This window comes from Oncorhynchus keta, chromosome 34 (assembly GCF_023373465.1).
Source record: "Oncorhynchus keta strain PuntledgeMale-10-30-2019 chromosome 34, Oket_V2, whole genome shotgun sequence".
NCBI classification, from domain to species: Eukaryota; Metazoa; Chordata; class Actinopteri; order Salmoniformes; family Salmonidae; genus Oncorhynchus; species Oncorhynchus keta.
Genome location: NC_068454.1, coordinates 57,682,101 through 57,703,944, shown reverse-complemented (window position 1 = coordinate 57,703,944; position 21,844 = coordinate 57,682,101). Strand labels below are relative to the sequence as shown.

The 21,844-nt window shown below is 43.8% G+C and overlaps 4 protein-coding genes across 12 annotated transcripts in view; 3 read left to right on the top strand and 1 right to left on the bottom strand.

The window, feature by feature from the left end:
• LOC118367357 (nucleolar GTP-binding protein 2) overlaps positions 1-918 on the top strand; it is a 34,138-nt gene extending 33,220 nt beyond the window's left edge. The window contains exons 15-16 of the mRNA XM_035750739.1: positions 5-87; positions 258-918. Coding sequence (XP_035606632.1) covers positions 5-87; positions 258-395 — 221 coding nt within the window. The 3' untranslated portion in view covers positions 396-918. The remainder of the gene's footprint in view (positions 1-4; positions 88-257) is intronic.
• Positions 919-5,309, bottom strand: dnali1 (dynein, axonemal, light intermediate chain 1). Its single transcript, XM_035750742.2, has 6 exons — positions 5,023-5,309; positions 4,649-4,785; positions 4,336-4,505; positions 3,916-4,094; positions 3,253-3,417; positions 919-1,084 (listed from the first exon to the last, which is right to left on the bottom strand). Exons 1-6 carry the CDS (start codon positions 5,101-5,103, stop codon positions 1,049-1,051), a joined length of 768 nt encoding a protein of 255 aa, XP_035606635.1. The 5' UTR covers positions 5,104-5,309; the 3' UTR covers positions 919-1,048.
• Positions 5,310-5,458: 149 nt separating this feature from the next.
• Positions 5,459-11,898, top strand: LOC118367358 (smad nuclear-interacting protein 1-like). Its single transcript, XM_035750741.2, has 4 exons — positions 5,459-5,764; positions 9,511-9,634; positions 9,807-10,423; positions 10,680-11,898. The coding sequence occupies exons 1-4, from the start codon at positions 5,598-5,600 to the stop codon at positions 10,930-10,932; spliced, it is 1,161 nt and encodes a 386-aa protein (XP_035606634.1). The 5' UTR covers positions 5,459-5,597; the 3' UTR covers positions 10,933-11,898.
• Positions 11,899-14,479: 2,581 nt separating this feature from the next.
• LOC118367356 (mitogen-activated protein kinase kinase kinase 5-like) overlaps positions 14,480-21,844 on the top strand; it is a 45,809-nt gene continuing 38,444 nt past the window's right edge. For all 9 annotated transcript variants that reach the window (XM_052494148.1, XM_052494149.1, XM_052494147.1 and 6 more), the window contains exons 1-4: positions 14,480-15,059; positions 15,243-15,382; positions 16,119-16,306; positions 16,629-16,797. In XM_052494148.1, coding sequence (XP_052350108.1) covers positions 14,729-15,059; positions 15,243-15,382; positions 16,119-16,306; positions 16,629-16,797 — 828 coding nt within the window. In that variant the 5' untranslated portion in view covers positions 14,480-14,728. The remainder of the gene's footprint in view (positions 15,060-15,242; positions 15,383-16,118; positions 16,307-16,628; positions 16,798-21,844) is intronic.

Here is a 21,844-nt window from a genome sequence, read left to right as displayed (position 1 = left end):
TCAGCTGTAACACAGGTTGGCAAGAAGAGGAAAACTGATGAGGCAGAAGAGCTCACGCGTCCAAACAGAAATCTAACATCCAAGCAGGTACTGTGTGTTCACTTACCCCGCTGTTTGACATCAAACAGGCCTATCTATCTAGACTGGACGCCTCCGATGGATGGCCGCTCCCCTACCGCTATTAATGGAATGAAGAAAGGCACTGTTCTTCCTCAGGCTTAAATCTCCCTCATTTGTCTTCCCCCCCCCCCTTGCAGAGGAGAGCAGCGGATCGTGCTCAGAAGGTGAAGAAAGTTGGAATGCGCTATTACGAAACACACAACGTCAAGAACAAGAACAGAAAGATGCCTACGGTGCCCAGCGAGGGCAAGAAAGCCAAGAGATTGAAGCGATAGTCTGGGGTCCAAGAGACCAAACTGGGACATTTCTAATAAATATTTATTTTAATGACCCTGTCATTGTAATGAATTGTTTTAAGGTGTCTTGGTACCTACCCTTGGTATCTTGATGTAAAGTGATTTGGGGAAGGGCCATTGAGTGAATTAGGTTTTGATTAACCTCTTAATCAAGTGAATCGCTTGATGCATTAACCTGATCCTGAGTGACCTTCAGCGAAGTGACTGATCACTTTCGTCAAACTATTACTTAAACTCATATGGAGCTTCACTGAGAAGTGAAAGGATGGGTCTGTCATCCCCCCAAAAAAGTACACTTGTACTGCATAGCCTGGGTGCCAGTCTGTTTTCTTTATTTTGCTAACTGTCAAATTTGGCATGACAATTCCATAAGGAGTTGGCTAGAGAGCAGAAACACTGGCACCCAGGTTATGTACTGCACTTTGAGGGAAAAAAACATCAAGTGACAATTTTTATCCAAATATATATGTCATACCATAAAATAAAGAATATGAACAAATGATTTCATTTTTAAATTTTATTCTGCTATAGTAACGCGAGGCTTTATGGTTATGAAGTAGACTTCTATTACATAATGCTGTGTTGGACCATCTGAAATCTGCTGGATATAGATCACTTATGGAATGGAGGAGTCACTTTTTAGGGGCAATGATCCCCTCCAGCTGGGCCTGTAAAGGATAAGAAATGTAAATGTTAAAAATATCTCAAATATACATACACCAATTTGAAGGGATGTCCATATACTTTTGTATTTGGCTATTTCAGCCACACCCGTTGCTGGCAGGTGTATACATTTGAGTACACAGCCATGCAATACATAAACATTGGCAGTAGAATGTCCTTACTGAAGAGCTCAGTGCCTTTCAACATGGCACTGTCATAGGATACCACCTTTCCAAGAAGTCAATTTGTCAAATTTCTGCCCTGCTAGAGTTGCCACGGTCAACTGTAAGTGCTGTTATTGTGAAGTGGAAATGTCCAGGAGCAACAATGGTTAAGCCACAAAGTGGTAGGACACAAGCTCACACAACGGGACCGCCGGGTGCTGATGTGTGTAGTTTGGAACTCCCTACAGAGTTCCATACTGCCTCTGGAAGCAAAGTTAGCACCAAGAACTGTTCAACGGGAGATTCATGAAATGGGTTTTCCATGGCCGAGCAGCATCGGCTGGAGTGGTGTAAAGCTCGCCGCCATTGGACTCAAGCAGTGGAAATGGGTTCTCTGGAGTGATGAATCACACTTCAGACAAACCTGGGTTTGGCGAATGCCAAACAAGTCTCAATGTCCTTGAGTGGCCCAGCCGATCAAACATCTCTGGAGTCCTGAAAATAGTTGTGCAGCAACGCTCCCCATCCAACCTGACAGCTTGAGAGAATCTGCAGAGAAGAATGGGAGAGATTCCCCAAATACAGATGTGCCTCGCTTGTAGCGTCATACCCAAGATGACTTTAGGCTGTAATCGCTGCCAAAGGTGCTTCAACAATGTACTGCGTAAAGGGTCTGAATACTTAAGTAAATGTCTCTTTTAAAAAAATATATAAATTAGCAAACATTTCTAAAAACCTGTTTTTTTGCTTTGTCATTATGGGGTATTGTGTGTAGATTGAGGGGAAAAAACGATTTTAGAATGAGGCTGTAACCTAACAAAATGTGGAAAAAGTCAAGGGTTCTGAATACTTTCCGAAGACACTGAGCAAAAGTATAAACGCAATATTCAACCATTTCAAATATTTACTGAGTTATAGTTCATATAAGGAAATCAGTCAATTTAAATAAATTCATTAGGCCCTAATCTATGGATTTCACATGACTGGGATAACAGATATGCATCAGTTGGTCACATGTTTTTTTTTTTTTTAAAGGTAGGGGCATGGATCAGAAAACCAGTCAGTATCTGGTGTGACCACCATTGGCCTTATGCAGCATGACATCTCCTTTGCGTAGAGTTGATCAGGCTGTTGATTGTGGCCTGTGGAATGTTGTCCCACTCTTCAATGCCTGTGGTACAGTTTGAAACTGGGATTCATCTGTGAAGCGCACCCTTCTCCAGCGTGCCAGGGGCCATCAAAGGTGAGCATTTGCCCACTGAAGTCCGTTACGACGCTGAACTTCAGTCAGGTCAAGACCCTGGTGAAGACAATGAGCACGCAGATAAGCTGACTGCAGAAATTCTAAAGTTGTGCAAACCCAGTTTCATCAGCTGTCCGGTTTGCTGGATTCAGAAGATCCCGCAGGTGAAGAAGCTGGATGTGGAGGTCCTGGGCTGGCGTGGTTACACGTGGTCTGCGGTTGAGGCCGGTTGGACGTACTGCCAAATTCTCTAAATTGTTGGAGGTGGCTTATGGTAGAGAAATATACATTAAATTCTCTGGCAACAGCTCTGGTGGATATTCTTGCAGTCAGCATGCCAATTGCATGCTCCCTCAAAAATGTTGAGGGAGAGTGTGGTCTTTTATTGTCCCAAACACAAGGTGCACCTGTGCAATGATCATGCTGTTTAATCAGCTTCTTGATATGCCACACCTGTCAGGTGCATGGGTTATCTTGGCAAAGGAGAAATGGTCACTAACAGGGATGTAAACAAATTTGTGTACATTTGAGAGAAATAAGCTTTTTGTGCATGGATAATGTTTCTGGGATTATTTCAGCTGGTACCAACACATTTGATGATGCATGTATATTTTTGTGAAGTATATTTCAACTGACATCAATTGATCGATCGATTTCATTTCAAAGACTTTCTATGAGTTAGAAAAATCCTGCCTTCCTTATTTGGCACGACAATGCCCATAGGAGTTGGCAAGACCGCACAAGGATGATGACTGAGCGCCTTTACCTTGAGCTGCTGGTTGGTTCTCTTCAGGAACTGAATCTCCTCTGTGTGCTTCTTCTCCTCTACCTGCCGTCTCTCAGTCTCCCTCTTCTCAATGGCCTCACACTTGGCCTTCTGCTCATTAACCTGTCTCTCCAGGTCCCGCTTCTCGTTCTCCAAATCGGAGATCTACACAAGTAGATGCAAATCAAATTCACTTTGGGGTAATAAAGGTTTTTAATCATTCAATGGTGCAGCAGTCCATTCACTATCTTCAGCTTTATCTGTGGTAAAAAAAAAAGTAAAAGCGGAGCGTTCTCTGATGTCATGGGCTGGGTTTAGACAGGCAGCCTAATTCTGATATTTATTTTCAATAATTTGATCTTTAAAACCAATCAGATCAACTCTGAAAAAGATCTGTGAAAAGATTATGTGATTGATCAAAAGACGCAATTAGTGGGAAAAAGATCAGAATTGGGCTGCCTGTGTAAATGCAGCCATGAGGGCTAGGAAGATGGCTCCCTCTGCTGGTCTACACGAGCTTGGTTGCTTGAAAAGTTTTCCAGTGACTCTGCAGACAGGTCAAGCATTCTAAATGTAAAGGTCAATCTACAATGATGCAAAGGTTGGAAAATGCTAATTTATTTTTAGAAAAGTGTAAAATGTTTGAGTGACCCATTTCCTTACCCTCTTTTCCATGTCAGACTTGCCCTGCTCAGCCTGCAGGGCTTTTCTCATGCCAAAGGCCACACTGCTCTCGTACAATGTCTGGTAAGCAGCAATGGTCATACGGATTTCGTCTCGCACACGCAACAACAGCAGTCCTCTCTCAGCGCAGTTGATGGTTACCTGTCTGATCAACTCATCTACAGGCAATCAATGGCTTAGAGTTTTAAACACAAACTCACAGTGCAACATTCCTTAGGACCAGTTTCCCAGACACAGAATAAACCCAGTGAAATTGATTTTTAGTTCCGAACCAGCTTGAGTCTAGCCTAATCTTGGTCCTCTTGGAAACTAGCCCAGCTTTTAGGATTTGTATCCAACACACTTTTCTACTATTACTACCATCCATGCATTTCATCTCGCTTCCCCCTCTCTCCTTACCGAAGCACTGGGAGTAGAGCTCCCTGCGGACTGGGCAGATCCCCGTCTCCCTGGCCTGTCTCTGCTGCAGCTTCAGATCCAGCTGCTCCTGTAGGTGCACCACGTCCATGCGGGTACACGGCGTGCTGGACACCTGCTGCACCCACAGCTGGTTGGTCTCCATCCATTCCCTGTAACAGTGGTAGAGCTGAGATTAACACAGGGTTGCCAAATTTCAGGTTTTGCGAAGCCGGGAATATTGGTTAATTTCCCTAAGAGTAAAAAATAGGGAGAAGGGTGTTATCAGTAAAGATGTGTCCGTGTCATGTCATACCTGGGTGGTAGGATGGCATTGAGGATCTCCTCGGTTTGCTGTTTGTTGGTATCGGCTGAGGGGGTCTTGGGTTTGGGTGGAGGTGGCACAGGGCCAGTCATGGCAGGCTGTTGTGGAGCCACTTTCAGGGGTCGTGCCTGAATTTGCAGTACACATTTTGATTAAAAGAACATCAATCTTCAGCCAATTTGTTGAAATAATCAATAATTGATTGACATCTCTCACAGCTCACTAGGAACATTGGCATGCCATTGATTTCAAAATAATGACAGTGGACATAATGTATGTTAGATACCACTGTATGGATACATTTAGCTACTGTAACTAACGTTAGCAGTCAGCATTAAAAACGTGTTTTGTTAACGTTATCCTACCTTTGGAGACTTCTTTTCTGTGTTTCTGCTCACCAAGACTGGGTTGTCATATTTCAGCAGAGAATCAGCCGGAGGAATCATTGTGATACTTTGATTACACTACACAAAGTGTTTTGTTGTAGCAGGTCATGTCTCAAGGAATGTGTGTTGTTGAAATGTGAATTGAAGACGTTGAATTGTTTATTTTTACCATGGCAACTTCATTCCATGCGCTACTCACTAACCTATCCGAGCTGCTCGAAGGCTTGATTCACAGTTGTTTCAAGCCTTTGACGCTATGAAATGGGGAAGGAAAATTAAGTACATACATTTAAGTATAACATTGTGTAGGTGTATGACCTTATTGAAAAGATGCTAGAATATGTCTGCAATATTACAACGGAACTAAAGTGAACTAGTCCATAGTCACGGTGAAAAATATTTAAAGCGTTCTGCCGGAAGCGGAAAAGCGTTTCCTTGCGCACAACAGAGAACTTTCTCAGCGTTTGCAGTGGAGTTTGTTGTTCATTTTGTATACATATGTATTCGCGATGACCTTTATTTAGTCGATTTACAACTATTGGTTAAGTTTCATAATGGATAAAGAGAGACGGCATAAAAGAGTGGAATCCCCGGTGCGGGACTCAAAACCGAAAGTCAAACAAGAGAAATACAGCCCTGCTAGGCCCCAGAGATCACGCCGCTCGAGTTCGGGGTCCAACGGCAGCCCAAGCCCACCGCCGCAGAGGAGACGAACGAGCAGGTAGCCTGATTTCATGGGTGTATAGTATTGTAGTTAGCGAACACAAATTACACCGTAGGGTTGCAAGGCTATGATGTTACACAATTTCAATAATAGCAACTAGCTAGCCACTAAGCTAACGATTTAGTCAGCTTACTAGTAGGCTTTATTGTTATGCTTTAGTCGTGTAACGTTAACCCTCAATTAGCCCTTGGTCACGACTCTTGTTCCATTACATTACACAAGTCATTGAACAACGGCGTCTTCTGTAATCTGAACATTAACACGCGTCGCTGGCTGTAAGTCTTTGGAAGCATATTTTTCATATAAATAATACTTTTCAAAAAACAAAAGGCTAAATTGATACACGCAGTGTTCCCACACTGACATGTTTCCACGTTAAAGCGCTTGTTTCTGAAGACGAGGCGACCGACCACCTGTGCTAATTGGCTATCTAGCTAGCATGCTCCAGCCCAACACCTGTGTAAGCATAGTCTCATCTGGTGGAGGCCACCATAGCTGAATGGATCTGCAAAACTGTTTGAGTGTTTTTTTTTATTTTATTTCTTGCTGATAAGTTCCCTGTGTCTTGAAAGACTTATGGAAGTGATGATTTATTGACGTTTCTAAACGTTAACACGGTGTGATGATTGTACCTAGTTCTTATGAGGTGGTAGTGGGCAAAGTAAATGACTGAATGCCGCCAGTTTTCCCTCAATTAGCAAGCTCATTTAATGTTAGTTGACTGGAAACAGTGATAGCTAGCTAGAATTAAAATATAATTGTCACACACTGGAGGCTTTACCATGAAATGCTTGCTTACGAGCCCTTCCCAATTATGCAGAGTTTAAAAAATAAAATAGTAACGAGGAATAAAATACACAAGAATGGCGCTACCGTAACGTGTACCTCTGCACATTGACTCGATACCAGTACCCCCTGTATAAAGCTTCGTTTGATTTGGTTAATAAAAATATATTTTTTATATATTTAGTTTATTTAGGAAATATTTTCTTAACTTCATTGTTGGTTAAGGGCTTGTAATTAAGCATTTCACGGTAAGGTCTATTATTCGGCACATGTGACATAGCATTGTATTTGATTTGACAGTATAAACAGCAAGTACCAGGTCAATGTGCATAGGTAGGAGTTATTTGAGGTAGATATGCACATGAAGACGGTGAAGTCGCTAGGCATCAGGATAGATGATGAGTAAAATAAAGAGGAGCAGCAGCAAATGATGAGTGTAAAAGTGTGTGCAGTTTGTATTGTCTGTGTGGAATTGTCAGTGTAGTAGTGAGTGTGCAGATAGTTCTGGTACCATTAACTGGCTATTGAGGAAGAGATGCTGCTGTGCCCTCTTCACGACTGCAGGTGTGCATGTGGACCATGTAAAGTCCTTAGTGGTGTGGATGCTAAGGAACCACAGGGGGCATGCTCTCCCCTCTTTCTCTTATAGTCCACAATCAGCTCCTTGGTCTTACTGGAGTTGAGGTTGTTTTTCTGGCACCACACTCTAAGGCTCTATCGACCTCCCTGTAGGCTTACTCGTCGGTGATCAGGCCTACGAGTGTCGTGTTGTCAGCAAACTTGATGGTGTTGCAGTCGTGCAGCTGCGTAGGTGAACAGGGAGTACATGAGGGGACTACGCGAACACCCCTGAGTGGCACCTGTGTTGATGGTCAGCGTGGCAGTTGTTGTTGCCTACCCAGGATCCAGTTGCAGAGTTGGGGGGTTCAGTCACTGGGTCCCCTAGCTTGGTGATGATCTTGGAGGGGACTATGGTGTTGAACGCTGAGATGTAGTCTGAAAAGCATTCTTGCATTGAAAAGCATTCTTGCACACTCCAGGTGGGAGAGGGCATTGTGAAGTGCAATTGAAATTGCATGATCTGTTGGGGCGGTATGCAAATTGAATGTCAGTCATCTGGAAAAATGGGCTTTCAAGCAAGGCACAGTGTTCTATTCCTTGAAGCGAGCATGAAAGGCATTTAGCTTGTTTAGGAGTTCTACATCGCTGGGCAACTCTGGGTTTCCCTTTAATCCCGTATCATCTGCAGGCCCTGCCACATATCACGAGTGTCTGTACTAGCAAAACAGTCTTGTAGCCTCGCGTCTGCTTTCGACCACCTCCACATTGAGCACATCACTGGTACTTCCTGTTTTGAGCTTTGGTTTGGAAGCAGGAGAAGGGAGTCATGGTCGGATTTGCCCAACGGAGGACGAGGGAGGGCCTTGTATGTGTTAAGTCTGATTAATCAGACAGTAATACACCGATAATTGGGACGCAGCCCAAAACTGATGCCTCCAGAATGTTGAATAAAATTACATTTAAACATTACTGGTTGTCTGAGTGGTTTGTCCTTCATCTTCTCCAAATTTGAGAAAATATCCACAGGAAAGTGTTGTTTACCCAACTTTTTAGAGAGCCGGTAGGTATATGGTTCGTTTTAAGGAACATTTACATGATTTTGCAGTCATTAGTGTAAGGCTGTATATACCAATTGTATATTACAGCTGGATTAATCAGACTAGCTATAAATGGTCAATTTGCCGGTGACACACCGGCCCAGTGCCAACTGAAAGCCACTGGCCCAAATGGAAGAAATTATACACTGTCCCGGGCCAAGATCTCTCAGGAAAAATATAATGCATGCATAATTTAAATATCAGTTGATGGTATACATATTTTGCAGGCTGTGCAAGTAGCCTATAATAACTTACCCTCCACACACTAATAATTGCATCGTAACTTGACATTATAATATTTACATTGATTGTTTATAAAAGCTTAACGTAATATCAAAGGGTGTTATTTGTGATTTTTAACAGTCAGCAGTACTCTATAAAGACCCTATAAAATCAGTTATATTTTGCTGAAGTCCATTTTCCCAGTTTCTGGGTTTTCCTATTTTTGTCTGGGTTTCACCCTCAAAACATTTGTACATTTGTATCGTTTTCGATATATAAAAAGAGTGATTTTTATATATAGAAAACGATACAAATGTGATGTTCTAAGTCCCAAACTGCTTAAACCACATCAGGAGACCACGTTTGAGGTCAGGAAAAAATGTGATGTTTGAGGAGGGTATTGCTTTCAATTCAATTGCGCACCGAGCAAGAGACAGTTTGGCTAATGGTGTTTCTATACTGTACCATGTAGCCTAATTGTGATGCCAGAGTTTGCAAAACAAATTGGGAAGGTTTTTTAGGAAAGCATTTAGAAATGTTCATTCAAACAGAGCCTGATGACTGAATTGCGCATCAAAGATTTAACCATGACTTCGGACCAGACATTTTAAATACCCGGTTGCATACCCATTGTTGCCTTAGCTTGTACTGGTAGTTAGCATAAGTTGAAATGTCTTCTGTGAGCTGCTCTATGCAACAACCAGTTGAGAGATGCATCCTCTTGCTGCCCGACAGATTATATTTTTCTCAACGGCTATGTGTGCGGTGCGTGTTATAAATAATGTGCGTAAAGAAGTAACAGTTTTGGGAATTTCTGTTTTTCATCAAATCTATATCTCAGATTGAAAATTGTATTATTACAATATTTACTTTTCTCTGGCTCAAGCAGGCCACTGACACGAATGATTGACTCCCTAGACCAATGGCCATCCAATATGTCGAACCCCGTATTCCGAATTATTTGTCAGATGTCGCTCAGAGAAGAATACAATAGGAGCTGTCCGTTGTAGCTAGCTAGCCTTGGTGTTAAATTAACTATTGGTTTTAAAGCCTTTCCTTGTTGATTTGATTGACTAGATCGCCACCCAGGGCAAAAGGTCATTCGCCAGGTAGAAGGGCGTTGGGAAGACGAGACAGATCGCCCCAAAACACCGGCAGGAGCCGAAGCCCTCCCCGCGGTGCCGATGTGAAAATAAAGCGGGTGATTCTGTCACTACTTATGAGTAAATGTAGCAATTGGGGAAATGCATTAATGTAAAACTTTCAATGCAGCAAATATGTTCTTTAAATAAAAACACTTTACCAACTCATTTTGTCCCGGTGCTTGACTCTGGAATTAGGCTAATATTCCTGTCTCACTGTCTCCCCAACAGGAGCAGGGTGACCACCGAGGTGCCGATGACCATAGAAGGCGCGACCGCAACGACAAGCCAGAGCCCTCGGAGCCACCTGTGCGGCGAAGTAGGTGGGAGCAGTCTGACGGACCCAGAGAGTCTGACAGACCCAAGGAGAGAAAACGAGGAGAGAGAGAGCTGGGTGGAGGTGGAGACAGGCCCAGAGAGCGAGAATCCCGCTCCTTCCAGGAGCAGCAGGCAGAGAGACAGCAGCACGACAATCAACGACGGGACAACCGGCACCGGTTTGAGGAGAACGATGACGGGGGACAAGCTTTCGGACAAGGTACCCAAGAGGGTGGCGAGGGCAAAGACAGCCCCCCAGTCGATAAAGAGAAGCCCAACTTTGAACTGTCCGGTGCGCTCACAGAAGATACCAACACGTTCAGGGGGGAAGTGATCAAGTACAACGAGCCCCCCGAGGCTCGCATCCCCAAGCGCAGGTGGCGACTGTACCCCTTCAAGAACGATGAGCAGCTCCCGGTCATGTACGTCCACAGGCAGAGTGCATACCTGATGGGGCGGCAGAGGAAGATTGCTGATATTCCCATCGACCACCCATCCTGCTCCAAACAGCACGCTGTGTTCCAGTATAGGTGAGATCTGACAATCACTTGTTTGTTCAAATCAGGCCCTCGGGATGACACTAGTCTACTAATCCTTTGAAAATGGTCTCTGTTTTGAAATTATGCTATTTTCCCACTTACATAATTTCCCTACATTTTGTTGAGGTCTGACACTTATGACATCTGGTTAATGTAGTTCTGTTGAGTTTGTGATTTCAATCTCTAGGTCGGGAAACACTTTCAACCTCTGGGTAATGTAGTTCTTTCTGCTTCTGCTGATTTCCAGGCTGGTGGAGTTCACGCGTTCGGATGGAACTGGTGGGCGGCGGGTGAAGCCCTACATCATTGACCTAGGTTCGGGCAATGGCACTTACCTGAACAACCAGCGCATCGAGGCGCAGCGGTACTACGAGCTCAAGGAGAAGGACGTGCTCAAGTTTGGCTTCAGTAGCCGAGAGTACGTCCTGCTACATGAGTTCTCCGACACAGCCGAGGTGGACGCCAGAGCGGAGGAAGATGACGAGGGCCTGGACGCGTGAATGCAAGACCTCTGAGCCTTTTCGAAATAGTTGCTACATGCGCGCTTCCGTCCTACTTTCCTTTTTGAAGTAATTACAGAGCTTAATTGGTTGGATTGTTGAAAATAGTAGGATTTTGCTTAGTAAATATGTGCTTACCTCAGGGAAACAAGGAAGGAAATGTGCGCTCTTTCAACTATTCTGACAGGGCCACGGATTATCCAGTCAAGTGTATTGTTGGAAAATAATGTTCACTGATACCTACCACCTGTTGGCCATCTCCTTAACACGGATGGGACAATGAACTGCATAGATGGTGTGTTGGGTTAAGCAGCTTTCAGGGTTAACGGAACAAAAAAGAGGGGTAGGAGAATTCTGTGGTCTCTATGGCGGTCATAAAAACCTGCTTTAACCTGCACTAACAGGTCTCAGTACTCTATTCTCAGGACATTAGCTTAAGATCAGTAGTGTGGTTGATTTCCCCCCCCCCCATATATCTGACTGCTTACGTTCAACACAAGTGCTCAATGCCAGAAAGAAGTTAAGTTACAAAAAATGATTTTGTTATTATATTTTTGGAATAGAACATTGAATACAAATGAGTATATTGCTGAAGGCTAGCCTATGTCCAGACCTTAACTGTAAATACACTGGATGTATTGAATGTGAACGCTGGATTCATCATATAGTGTACTGTATTTGGGTTTGAGGGTTGCAACAAGGAGTGAAGAAAGCATACGCGTGTATGTATCTGCTTTAAATGTGTGCTGCTTGTGACGTAGGAAAAAATGTGTGTGTCGCAGTGTATTCTCGTTTACCCATTCTTTACTACCGAATTGACTGTAGGCTATGGAGGTTTCTGGAGAAAGATCGTACAGCATGACTATTCCCACTACAAAGACAATTTTGTTTTTTACTTTTTTGAACCCCATTGTAGTTCAATTTTAGATGTTTTGTATTGTACATAAAGGTTGTGAAAGACTCTTAGTTTTGTTGGTATTTGTTCGCCATAACTTTGATGGTTGTATGTTCAAGTAAACCATCATAACCACACGGTAAGCCACATCAAGTTATAAACCAGAGGTAAGTTTCGCAAGCTCTACACACTACTGTACCCAAAGTTCTGATAACCACGGTTATTTCAGGTTTATTAGCCTCACATGCAGTCCTATGCTGCTCTGCTTTGTGTAACGTTCTGTCATATCATCAGTAATAGTATCACGTAGACCCCTCAACCTTAACTCTGGACCTCAAAGCCAGTTACACAGCATTTTTTTTAAGGTACTGATTAAGACCTGGGACACCAAATGTGTGCAATTTAATTATCAGGTAGAACAGAAAGCCAGCGGTCTCCGGACTCGTAGGTTTAAGAGTTGAATATCCCTGGTGGTTCTCAAAGTGTGGGCCACAGAGGTACTGCCAGATGAAAAATTACATGAATATTGCTAACCACAACATATTGAACATATTTTGTCCAAAGACTGATATCTATCAATACTTTTAAGGGGTGTAATGCAATACAATGTAATATATATTTTTTAACTAGCAAATGTCAAACATGTAGAAATCGTACAGCCCCAGTCAATTTCACGACGAGATTTGCTGGCCTCAGTCAATTTGACAATATTTGCTGGCCCCAGTCAATTGGTCGTCACTCGTTTCTATAACCACAAAGTCATAATCTCCACCCTTTTCTACAAGTTCTCTTAATTTAACCCTAACAACCGCAATGCTAACCTTAAATTAAAACCCTAACCTATTTTATTTTTTTTGTAGCTAATTTTGACTTTGTGGCTGTGGAATCCTACTTTGGGGATATAGAAGGGATTGATTGTTTAGCAACAAAACCAACAAGTGCGCAACTATGGGGCAAAACACGGGGTTGGCATAGATTTTTGACGGCATTTGTCAACATAGTCCATCTCCAATGTTTATTGAAAACAAAGTTGCACAATGAGCACTTGTTTCTTTCTCAAATACGTCTTTAGGTTGTTGGTTAGATAGCATTTTTTGGGGGACATATCATAGATGTGACATCAGTCAAAACACCTTTCAAATAAGACATGGTATTAAGAACAAGATCAACTGAGTTGAAACGAGCCACCACATGTCAGTTTCTTGTCATTGTTGCTAGCTATCTGGCCATCCAGAACCATAACACACCGCCTGCTGCCCTTTAAGCTTGCGCACCGTTTTTGTGACGTCAGCTAACCTGTACTGAAGCGAAAGGAAACTCAGTCAATTTGACCACGACATGGTCGTCTTTTGTTGACCAATAAGAAAGCTCTACCCATGAATGCAATTTTGTGTGGACCTGATACATTTTTGGGGAAAGAATATTGCGAAACGCTATGATTCTACTATTAATGTCGATATTAAGAACAAATATAACATAAAGCCTAGCGCCTTTTCTACAATGTATGTTCTTAACCCTGGGCAACATGGGCCTTGGAGGCTCCCATAGTACTCCCTCAATACTTCTTGTATTCCCCTTGAAATGTTTTTGGACATAACACAGTTCTGGTTTTCTGCCTCATGGCAAAATGTGTAGAATTGCAGGATATTAGCTTTAAAGCTGCAACAACAAAAAGTCTCTGCCCCATTCCAAAATGTGTAGAATTGCAGGATATTAGCTTTAAAGCTGCAACAACAAAAAGTCTCTGCCCCATTCCAAAATGTGTAGAATTGCAGGAAATGAGCTTGAAAAATGCCGAATTTTCTCTGATGCTGTCTTAGAGACTCAATGTTGAAGCAGCCTTATAGGCAGTAAGAAGCAGGATCAAGTGCAACATGTTGTCCCGTTTTTTTTCACAGTGAAAGGTGGTTCCCAGTGAATGATGAAATCCAATGAATGAATATTTACATAATCTACACATTTACAAAATGAACAGACTCTCAAAATACAGAGTTCAATCTAAATTGAAAACTTAAGCCTTAACCAGTCCTACCCTACTAAACCAGCTATAGCAGGTTGGGGTATAACAGGACATAGATTTAATAACAATAGTTCTACAGGCCTAAAGGTGGCAAAAGTATCACTTATGGAGTGGCCAGTGTTCCCATTATGCACGGAGCTCTGAGACACGCAAACTAAAAAAACACGACACATTACAATATGGAAATAAACACACTTCTTTCTTCCTCTGCAAAATGTGTAGAATTATAGGAAATGAGCTTTAAAATATAAATATTTTCTATCAGCATCATAGCAAAAATGTGTAGAATAGCATGAGATTAGCAATAAAACGACAAAATGTATCTCAATAGCAACATTTCTGCAGGCCCACCAAACGATTTTCTGGCTACGCCAGCAGAGGTCATAGAGGAGCCTTTGTAAACCCAACAGTTAATTTGACCTACCGGTAGATAGTTTGTGTGTAGGCATTGATATGTAGGCTACATATATATATACCTTTTAAAAAGGTTTTATATAGTTCTGTCCTTGAGCTGTTCTTGTCTATTAATGTTCTGTATTATGTTTTGTGTGGATCCCAGGAAGAGTAGCTGCTGCTTTTGCAACAGCTAATGGGGATCCAAATAAAATACCAAAGTGGATGCGATGTTCAGGTGCACATGAACACTTGCTACACCAACGAGAAAGACGTTTGTTTATTTCCATATTGTAACGTGTCCTGTGTTTGAAGTTTGCGTGTGGACGTTGGGCGAGTTCGCAGCGGGGGATATGGGAGGGGTTGAAAGCGTGTAGGGAACTGTTCGCGGAATGTCACTGGAGACGAGACGCACCTGGGGGATTTACAGGAACAGAGCTGGACTGTCTATGACACACTGGAATATGCGTCCTTGAATATTTGGGAAAATGTATACCACCGAACGCAGGCGCATGAGCCTGCACGAGGTCAAGAGAAAGGATCCTGTTTGGGTATCAGCTGGAAGTTTATGGCAGGACCCTTTGGCTATTGATCTCAGCACCTCGAATAAGCACATTATTTCACCCCGGAGCCGGACTAGGGCTGTTGCTGTTGTATACATTGTCGTTGAGGATGCATCCCTGCCACAGACAGAAGAGAACCTGTCACTGAAGTCGGTGAAAGAAGCCTGCGCGGACACGCACGCGGTGTTCAAAACAATTCCTTTCGAGAGGATATCGCTTGGGACGACTGACATTCTTGATATATTCTACAATGCAGGCAAGTATAGTCATGTCGACTGTCAGCAAGGCATTTGCCACACCACACTACTTCATTCTTCTAAATTGTTGTTGGCCAAAAAGTTGGTGTGTGTTCTGCACACACAGGTATTTTAAGTGTGTACTGGGGCTGCACGGGTGTTTTCGAATTTCGACACCCAATTTGACCCTTCTCTTTTGACAGATGTGGCAGTGGTGGAAATTAGTGACACTTGCTGCCAGCAGTCACTCTTCTATCACCTGGGCGTAAGAGAGAGCTTCAGCATGACCAATAACATCATCCTGTATTGTTACAAGCAGGACAGTGACCTGCAAGCACTCAAGGTACACGCAGGGCATCGGGAGAGTTTACAATTATTAAATGATTGACCAAAAGACCAAGTGAGCCTTTTGCCAGCTCACTTTGGGGGAAAATTGGGTTGTAAAACAGATTTTAGGGTGTGACATTTTGGAAGAAGTAGGCTACAGTGCCATAAAGATGTCCCTTCCATTGCCACAACAATCTCACCACCAGTTGCATAATATTGCCAATATCTACTGCTGTACTTTTTTTTTAAAATAAGGATTTGTGACTTTTTATAGCCCTGATTTTCCTGATATAGATTGATCCTGAGGTTGTTTTCTCTGGATTGTTGAACAAAGGTTGAATTGCAGTATTTTATAGGTTTATAGGGCAATGGATTTCCTTAGGCCTATCAAGCGGATGTGTGTGTTTAGTAGATACGTGTGTTTAAAGCAGCACCACTGTTGGAGCATGATACCACTCTGGAATGGATAAGGTAGCAAGATGAGTACTCCATTGTCATAAGTCCTCAAGCAGGCACGTGACAATGGAACATCACCTCATTTATATTTATACAGCTTTTGCATGGATGGGATTAAGCAAAAAAACATTTCCTAATATTTTAACGCACGTTAATACAGTGGTTCCAAGGGGAATATTGTATATGTTTCTGTTTGCTAATTGTGTGCTGGTCATAATGTTTATGTATGTTGCATATAGGTAACGCTTGTGAGTGAGAGCTCGTATGCTAATGCCCATATGTGTGTCTTCCCTCAGGACCAGTGTGGGAGCTACACGTTCATCCCGTATGTAGTGTTGCCACAGGGCAAGGTGTTTGCCTGCGACGCGACCCTCGTAAACGGCATCAAAGATCTGATGCAGCCAAGTTTCCAACTGGAACCCCTCCTTACCCCACTAGTAGAGAGGCTCATCCAACTGCTGGACAATGTGCACGTTCATGCCAGGTCAGCCTGTCATGCCTCCCACTCTGCATGTCTAAATATTCCCTTATGACTCCCACGTTGTGTCTTTCACTTCATTTTTTTGCTCAACCCATCTGCTTTGTTCGATAGCTTGGTTGGGTAGGACAGTAAGCAGCAAATAAAGTACATGGTTAATAATAATGGTTAAGCTTGGAAATGTCTAGACTGCCCAACTGCAAATGTCTTTCAGTTAGACATGAGCTATTATCAGTCATTTGTGCTATATACAATATATGCCCCTGGATCACAAGCATTTTCAAGGGTTAATTGCCTTGCATAAGGGTAAAACTAACTCTCTTATTAGTGAGTACTTCCGGGAGTCCATCCGGCACGAGATCCGCACGGCTCGGGAGCGCTTCAGTGGCCAGGACTTGAGTCTGGAGCTGGGTCGCATCCAGAAGCGCCTTGACACGGTGGAGCTGCTCAGCCCAGACATCATCATGAACCTACTGCTGTCGTACCGGGATGTCCAGGTGGGCTTAGCTATGGGAGCGAGGGACAGGGACCTGGATCATGTTCATTAGGTTACACCGTAGCAAAGCATTGTGTAATAGAAAATGAAAACTAGCTCTTCTTATCGGACAAGTCCATGTAGTCCCTACCATTTGGTGCCTAATGAACACGACCTAGTGCTCAGTGGTTCTGTGTTTGCCAGTGTCAAGACTGCCCTTATTTATTTTATGGTGGCTGTTGTGTTTGGGCAGTAGATTTTTTTTGGCATGGGCTCACTTTTGACTGTGGAATGCTTTTGTGGTGTTTTAAACAGAGAATCGGCGATATGAAGTTACCACGAGCAGAAGAGTGAACCACACATATTGCAGATAAGCGGGACGCAAGACAGTTCACTCACAGAGTAACTGCTGCAATGTTATAGCTGCGGTACCAAAATAGCTGAGAAGTTTAGCCTCGTGCATCATACTTTTAGTTGGTGTGGAAATTGGTCCAACTCTGCAGTTTACTTCATGCATCGCCAAATCTAACTTTTAAAACCTGTGTGTTAGTGTGGTGGATCTACAGTCTGCATGATGGTTGCCTGTGTTTGGTTGACTACCTTAATTGAAAAATGAATGCTCTTTCTCTGTGAACACAAATACCAATATTTAAAGGGGATTGAATGCTAACAATGATTAGATAGCAGCCCTCCAAGGTCATTCTAAGTAAAAAATAAAGTAATCTTATCAGGGGTCTCAGTTGTAGGCAAGAGCTTTTAGGGTTGGGTGATATTACGATAGTATCGGATATCGAAGACGATTGACAGCTATCGCTGATGGTGATTGACATCGTGCTGTGACAGACAATGTATAGCCTGTTTCAACTTGATTGGCTCCACGCAGAAAAGAGCGGACTGGGCAGCCCACAGCAGGACCATGCCAAGCGGGCTATTTCTTTGCTATAGCCTGCATAACCTATTTCAATAAATATGTTACAAAGAAGTTACAGAATGCAAAAGAACAATGTAGATTTTCACCAAAGCAGCGCATAATTTCCTTTCAGAAACATATATTTTTTCTTTCTCAATGAGCATATAGCTGAAGCCTATAAATTATTTTTTTATAGGGGACAATGCAGTGTCTAATTATTTTAAAATCCAACTGTTGTATTTTCGCTCCATTTGACTTGAATATGACATCTGTTTTTATGCGTGTTGGCTTTCTCCCGCCTCCTCCCTCTGTACTCCTTCCTGATCAAACAATACATTTATTTAACAGACTTCTCAGACAGTTTCAAGTTGTTTTTGAATAACTTAACACGATGGTCCTAAGGTAACAATGAGAGGTAGCTCATACAAGAAGAGCAAGATAGACAAATAGAATTAGTAGTTTCAACAAACCTTAGTCTAAAATAAGTTATTCATCCCTCCTACTTGCCGTTGTGAACCAAACGGCCAAAAGCCAAATCCTACTAATTAAAATAGCCTGTCAAAAGCATTAAGACAAGTTAAAGTTATAAAATATATTTCCCAAGTAGGCTGTTCTAATAAAGTGTTTTAATGTCCTAAAGTTACAGCTTTCAAATAGGAACAATTGTGAAAGTCCGAATCTATAGGTGATTTTCTACAACATTTATTTTGAATGGCAAATATTACAGGCAACAAGAAGTGAAATTGTGCAAACAATAGTTTGATGTGAAAATTCTAATGAGAAGTTAAAAGGAAACTTACAGCTGAGCAAAGCTTATGAAATGCATTGTGTGTGGAGTAGGCAGGGTAGCCTAGTGGTTAGAGCATTGGACTAGTAACCGGACTTGCCTAGTTAAATAAAGGTAAAATACAAAAATAAAATAGGCCTACTTTAATAGCCTATTATTATCAATGTACATAACCTACCTTCAACATATAGAAAGAAGCCTAGGCCTAATAAGAGAGGAAGATTAGGCAAAAAGGCAAATCATTGAATAATTATCCAGTTCTGTGGACAGCAGAGTTGCGTGCTCTGCAGCCGGACCCTTCATGATTTACAACCCATAATATATGTCGGCACACACAGACACACACTTATTTTATGCCACAGCTCCAACAGAGAGGAATAGGCTACTAAAATATGTTTCAGCAGACTTTTTAGTGTCCACTTTTTAACTGTAAGTACTATTCTAAATGTAAACAAATATACAGTACCTGTCAAAACGCATATGGAATCATGTAGTAACCAAAAAAGTGTTAAACAAATCAAAATATATTTTATATTTGAGATTCTTCAAAGTAGCCTTCCTTTGCCTTGATGACAGCTTTGTACACTCGTAATTCTCTCAACCAGCTTACATTACATTTACATTTAAGTCATTTAGCAGACGCTCTTATCCAGAGCGACTTACAAATGGGTGCATTCACCTTATGACATCCAGTGGAACAGCCACTTTACAATAGTGCATCTAAATCTTTTAAGGGGGGTGAGAAGGATTACTTTATCCTATCCTAGGTATTCCTTAAAGAGGTGGGGTTTCGGGTGTCTCCGGAAGGTGGTGATTGACTCCGCTGTCCTGGCGTCGTGAGGGAGTGTGTTTCACCATTGGGGAGCCAGAGCAGCGAACAGTTTTGACTGGGCTGAGCGGGAACTGTACTTCCTCAGTGGTAGGGAGGCGAGCAGGCCAGAGGTGGATGAACGCAGTGCCATTGTTTGGGTGTAGGGCCTGATCAGAGCCTGGAGGTACTGAGGTGCCGTTCCCCTCACAGCTCCGTAGGCAAGCACCATGGTCTTGTAGCGGATGCGAGCTTCAACTGGAAGCCAGTGGAGAGAGCGGAGGAGCGGGGTGACGTGAGAGAACTTGGGAAGGTTGAACACCAGACGGGCTGCGGCGTTCTGGATGAGTTGTAGGGGTTTAATGGCACAGGCAGCCAGCCCAGCCAACAGCGAGTTGCAGTAATCCAGACGGGAGATGACAAGTGCCTGGATTAGGACCTGCGCCGCTTCCTGTGTGAGGCAGGGTCGTACTCTGCGGATGTTGTAGAGCATGAACCTACAGGAACGGGCCACCGCCTTGATGTTAGTTGAGAACGACAGGGTGTTGTCCAGGATCACGCCAAGGTTCTTAGCGCTCTGGGAGGAGGACACAATGGAGTTGTCAACCGTGATGGCGAGATCATGGAACGGGCAGTCCTTCCCCGGGAGGAAGAGCAGCTCCGTCTTGCCGAGGTTCAGCTTGAGGTGGTGATCCGTCATCCACACTGATATGTCTGCCAGACATGCAGAGATGCGATTCGCCACCTGGTCATCAGAAGGGGGAAAGGAGAAGATTAATTGTGTGTCGTCTGCATAGCAATGATAGGAGAGACCATGTGAGGTTATGACAGAGCCAAGTGACTTGGTGTATAGCGAGAATAGGAGAGGGCCTAGAACAGAGCCCTGGGGGACACCAGTGGTGAGAGCGCGTGGTGAGGAGACAGATTCTCGCCACGCCACCTGGTAGGAGCGACCTGTCAGATAGGACGCAATCCAAGCGTGGGCCGCGCCGGAGATGCCCAACTCGGAGAGGGTGGAGAGGGAGGATCTGATGGTTCACAGTATCGAAGGCAGCCGATAGGTCTAGAAGGATGAGAGCAGAGGAGAGAGAGTTAGCTTTAGCAGTGCGGAGCGCCTCCGTGATACAGAGAAGAGCAGTCTCAGTTGAATGACTAGTCTTGAAACCTGACTGATTTGGATCAAGAAGGTCATTCTGAGAGAGATAGCGGGAGAGCTGGCCAAGGACGGCACGTTCAAGAGTTTTGGAGAGAAAAGAAAGAAGGGATACTGGTCTGTAGTTGTTGACATCGGAGGGATCGAGTGTAGGTTTTTTCAGAAGGGGTGCAACTCTCGCTCTCTTGAAGACGGAAGGGACGTAGCCAGCGGTCAGGGATGAGTTGATGAGCGAGGTGAGGTAAGGGAGAAGGTCTCCGGAAATGGTCTGGAGAAGAGAGGAGGGGATAGGGTCGAGCGGGCAGGTTGTTGGGCGGCCGGCCGTCACAAGACGCGAGATTTCATCTGGAGAGAGAGGGGAGAAAGAGGTCAGAGCACAGGGTAGGGCAGTGTGAGCAGAACCAGCGGTGTCGTTTGACTTAGCAAACGAGGATCGGATGTCGTCGACCTTCTTTTCAAAATGGTTGACGAAGTCATCTGCAGAGAGGGAGGAGGGGGGAGGGGGAGGAGGATTCAGGAGGGAGGAGAAGGTGGCAAAGAGCTTCCTAGGGTTAGAGGCAGATGCTTGGAATTTAGAGTGGTAGAAAGTGGCTTTAGCAGCAGAGACAGAGGAGGAAAATGTAGAGAGGAGGGAGCGAAAGGATGCCAGGTCCGCAGGGAGGCGAGTTTTCCTCCATTTCCGCTCGGCTGCCCGGAGCCCTGTTCTGTGAGCTCGCAATGAGTCGTCGAGCCACGGAGCGGGAGGGGGACCGAGCCGGCCTGGAAGATAGGGGACATAGAGAGTCAAAGGATGCAGAAAGGGAAGAGAGGAGGGTTGAGGAGGCAGAATCAGGAGATAGGTTGGAGAAGGTTTGAGCAGAGGGAAGAGATGATAGGATGGAAGAGGAGAGGGTAGCGGGGGAGAGAGAGCGAAGGTTGGGACGGCGCGATACCATCCGAGTAGTGGCAGTGTGGGAAGTGTTGGATGAGAGCGAGAGGGAAAAGGATACAAGGTAGTGGTCGGAGACTTGGAGGGGAGTTGCAATGAGGTTAGTGGAAGAACAGCATCTAGTAAAGATGAGGTCGAGCGTATTGCCTGCCTTGTGAGTAGGGGGAAGGTGAGAGGGTGAGGTCAAAAGAGGAAAGGAGTGGAAAGAAGGAGGCAGAGAGGAATGAGTCAAAGGTAGACGTGGGGAGGTTAAAGTCGCCCAGAACTGTGAGAGGTGAGCCGTCCTCAGGAAAGGAGCTTATCAAGACATCAAGCTCATTGATGAACTCTCCGAGGGGACCTGGAGGGCGATAAATGATAAGGATGTTAAGCTTGAAAGGGCTGGTAACTGTGACAGCATGAAATTCAAAGGAGGCGATAGACAGATGGGTAAGGGGAGAAAGAGAATGACCACTTGGGAGAGATGAGGATCCCGGTGCCACC

Coding starts and splice junctions, on each gene's coding strand:
- dnali1 (XM_035750742.2), bottom strand. CDS start 5,103: ATGATTCCTCCGGCTGATTCTCTGCTGAAATATGACAACCCAGTCTTG. Junction 4,786..5,022: donor CAGAAAAGAAGTCTCCAAAG/GTAGGATAACGT, acceptor CTGCAAATTCAG/GCACGACCCCTGAAAGTGGC. Junction 4,095..4,335: donor GCTCTACTCCCAGTGCTTCG/GTAAGGAGAGAG, acceptor GATTGCCTGTAG/ATGAGTTGATCAGACAGGTA.
- LOC118367358 (XM_035750741.2), top strand. CDS start 5,598: ATGGATAAAGAGAGACGGCATAAAAGAGTGGAATCCCCGGTGCGGGAC. Junction 5,765..9,510: donor CAGAGGAGACGAACGAGCAG/GTAGCCTGATTT, acceptor TTGATTGACTAG/ATCGCCACCCAGGGCAAAAG. Junction 10,424..10,679: donor CACGCTGTGTTCCAGTATAG/GTGAGATCTGAC, acceptor GCTGATTTCCAG/GCTGGTGGAGTTCACGCGTT.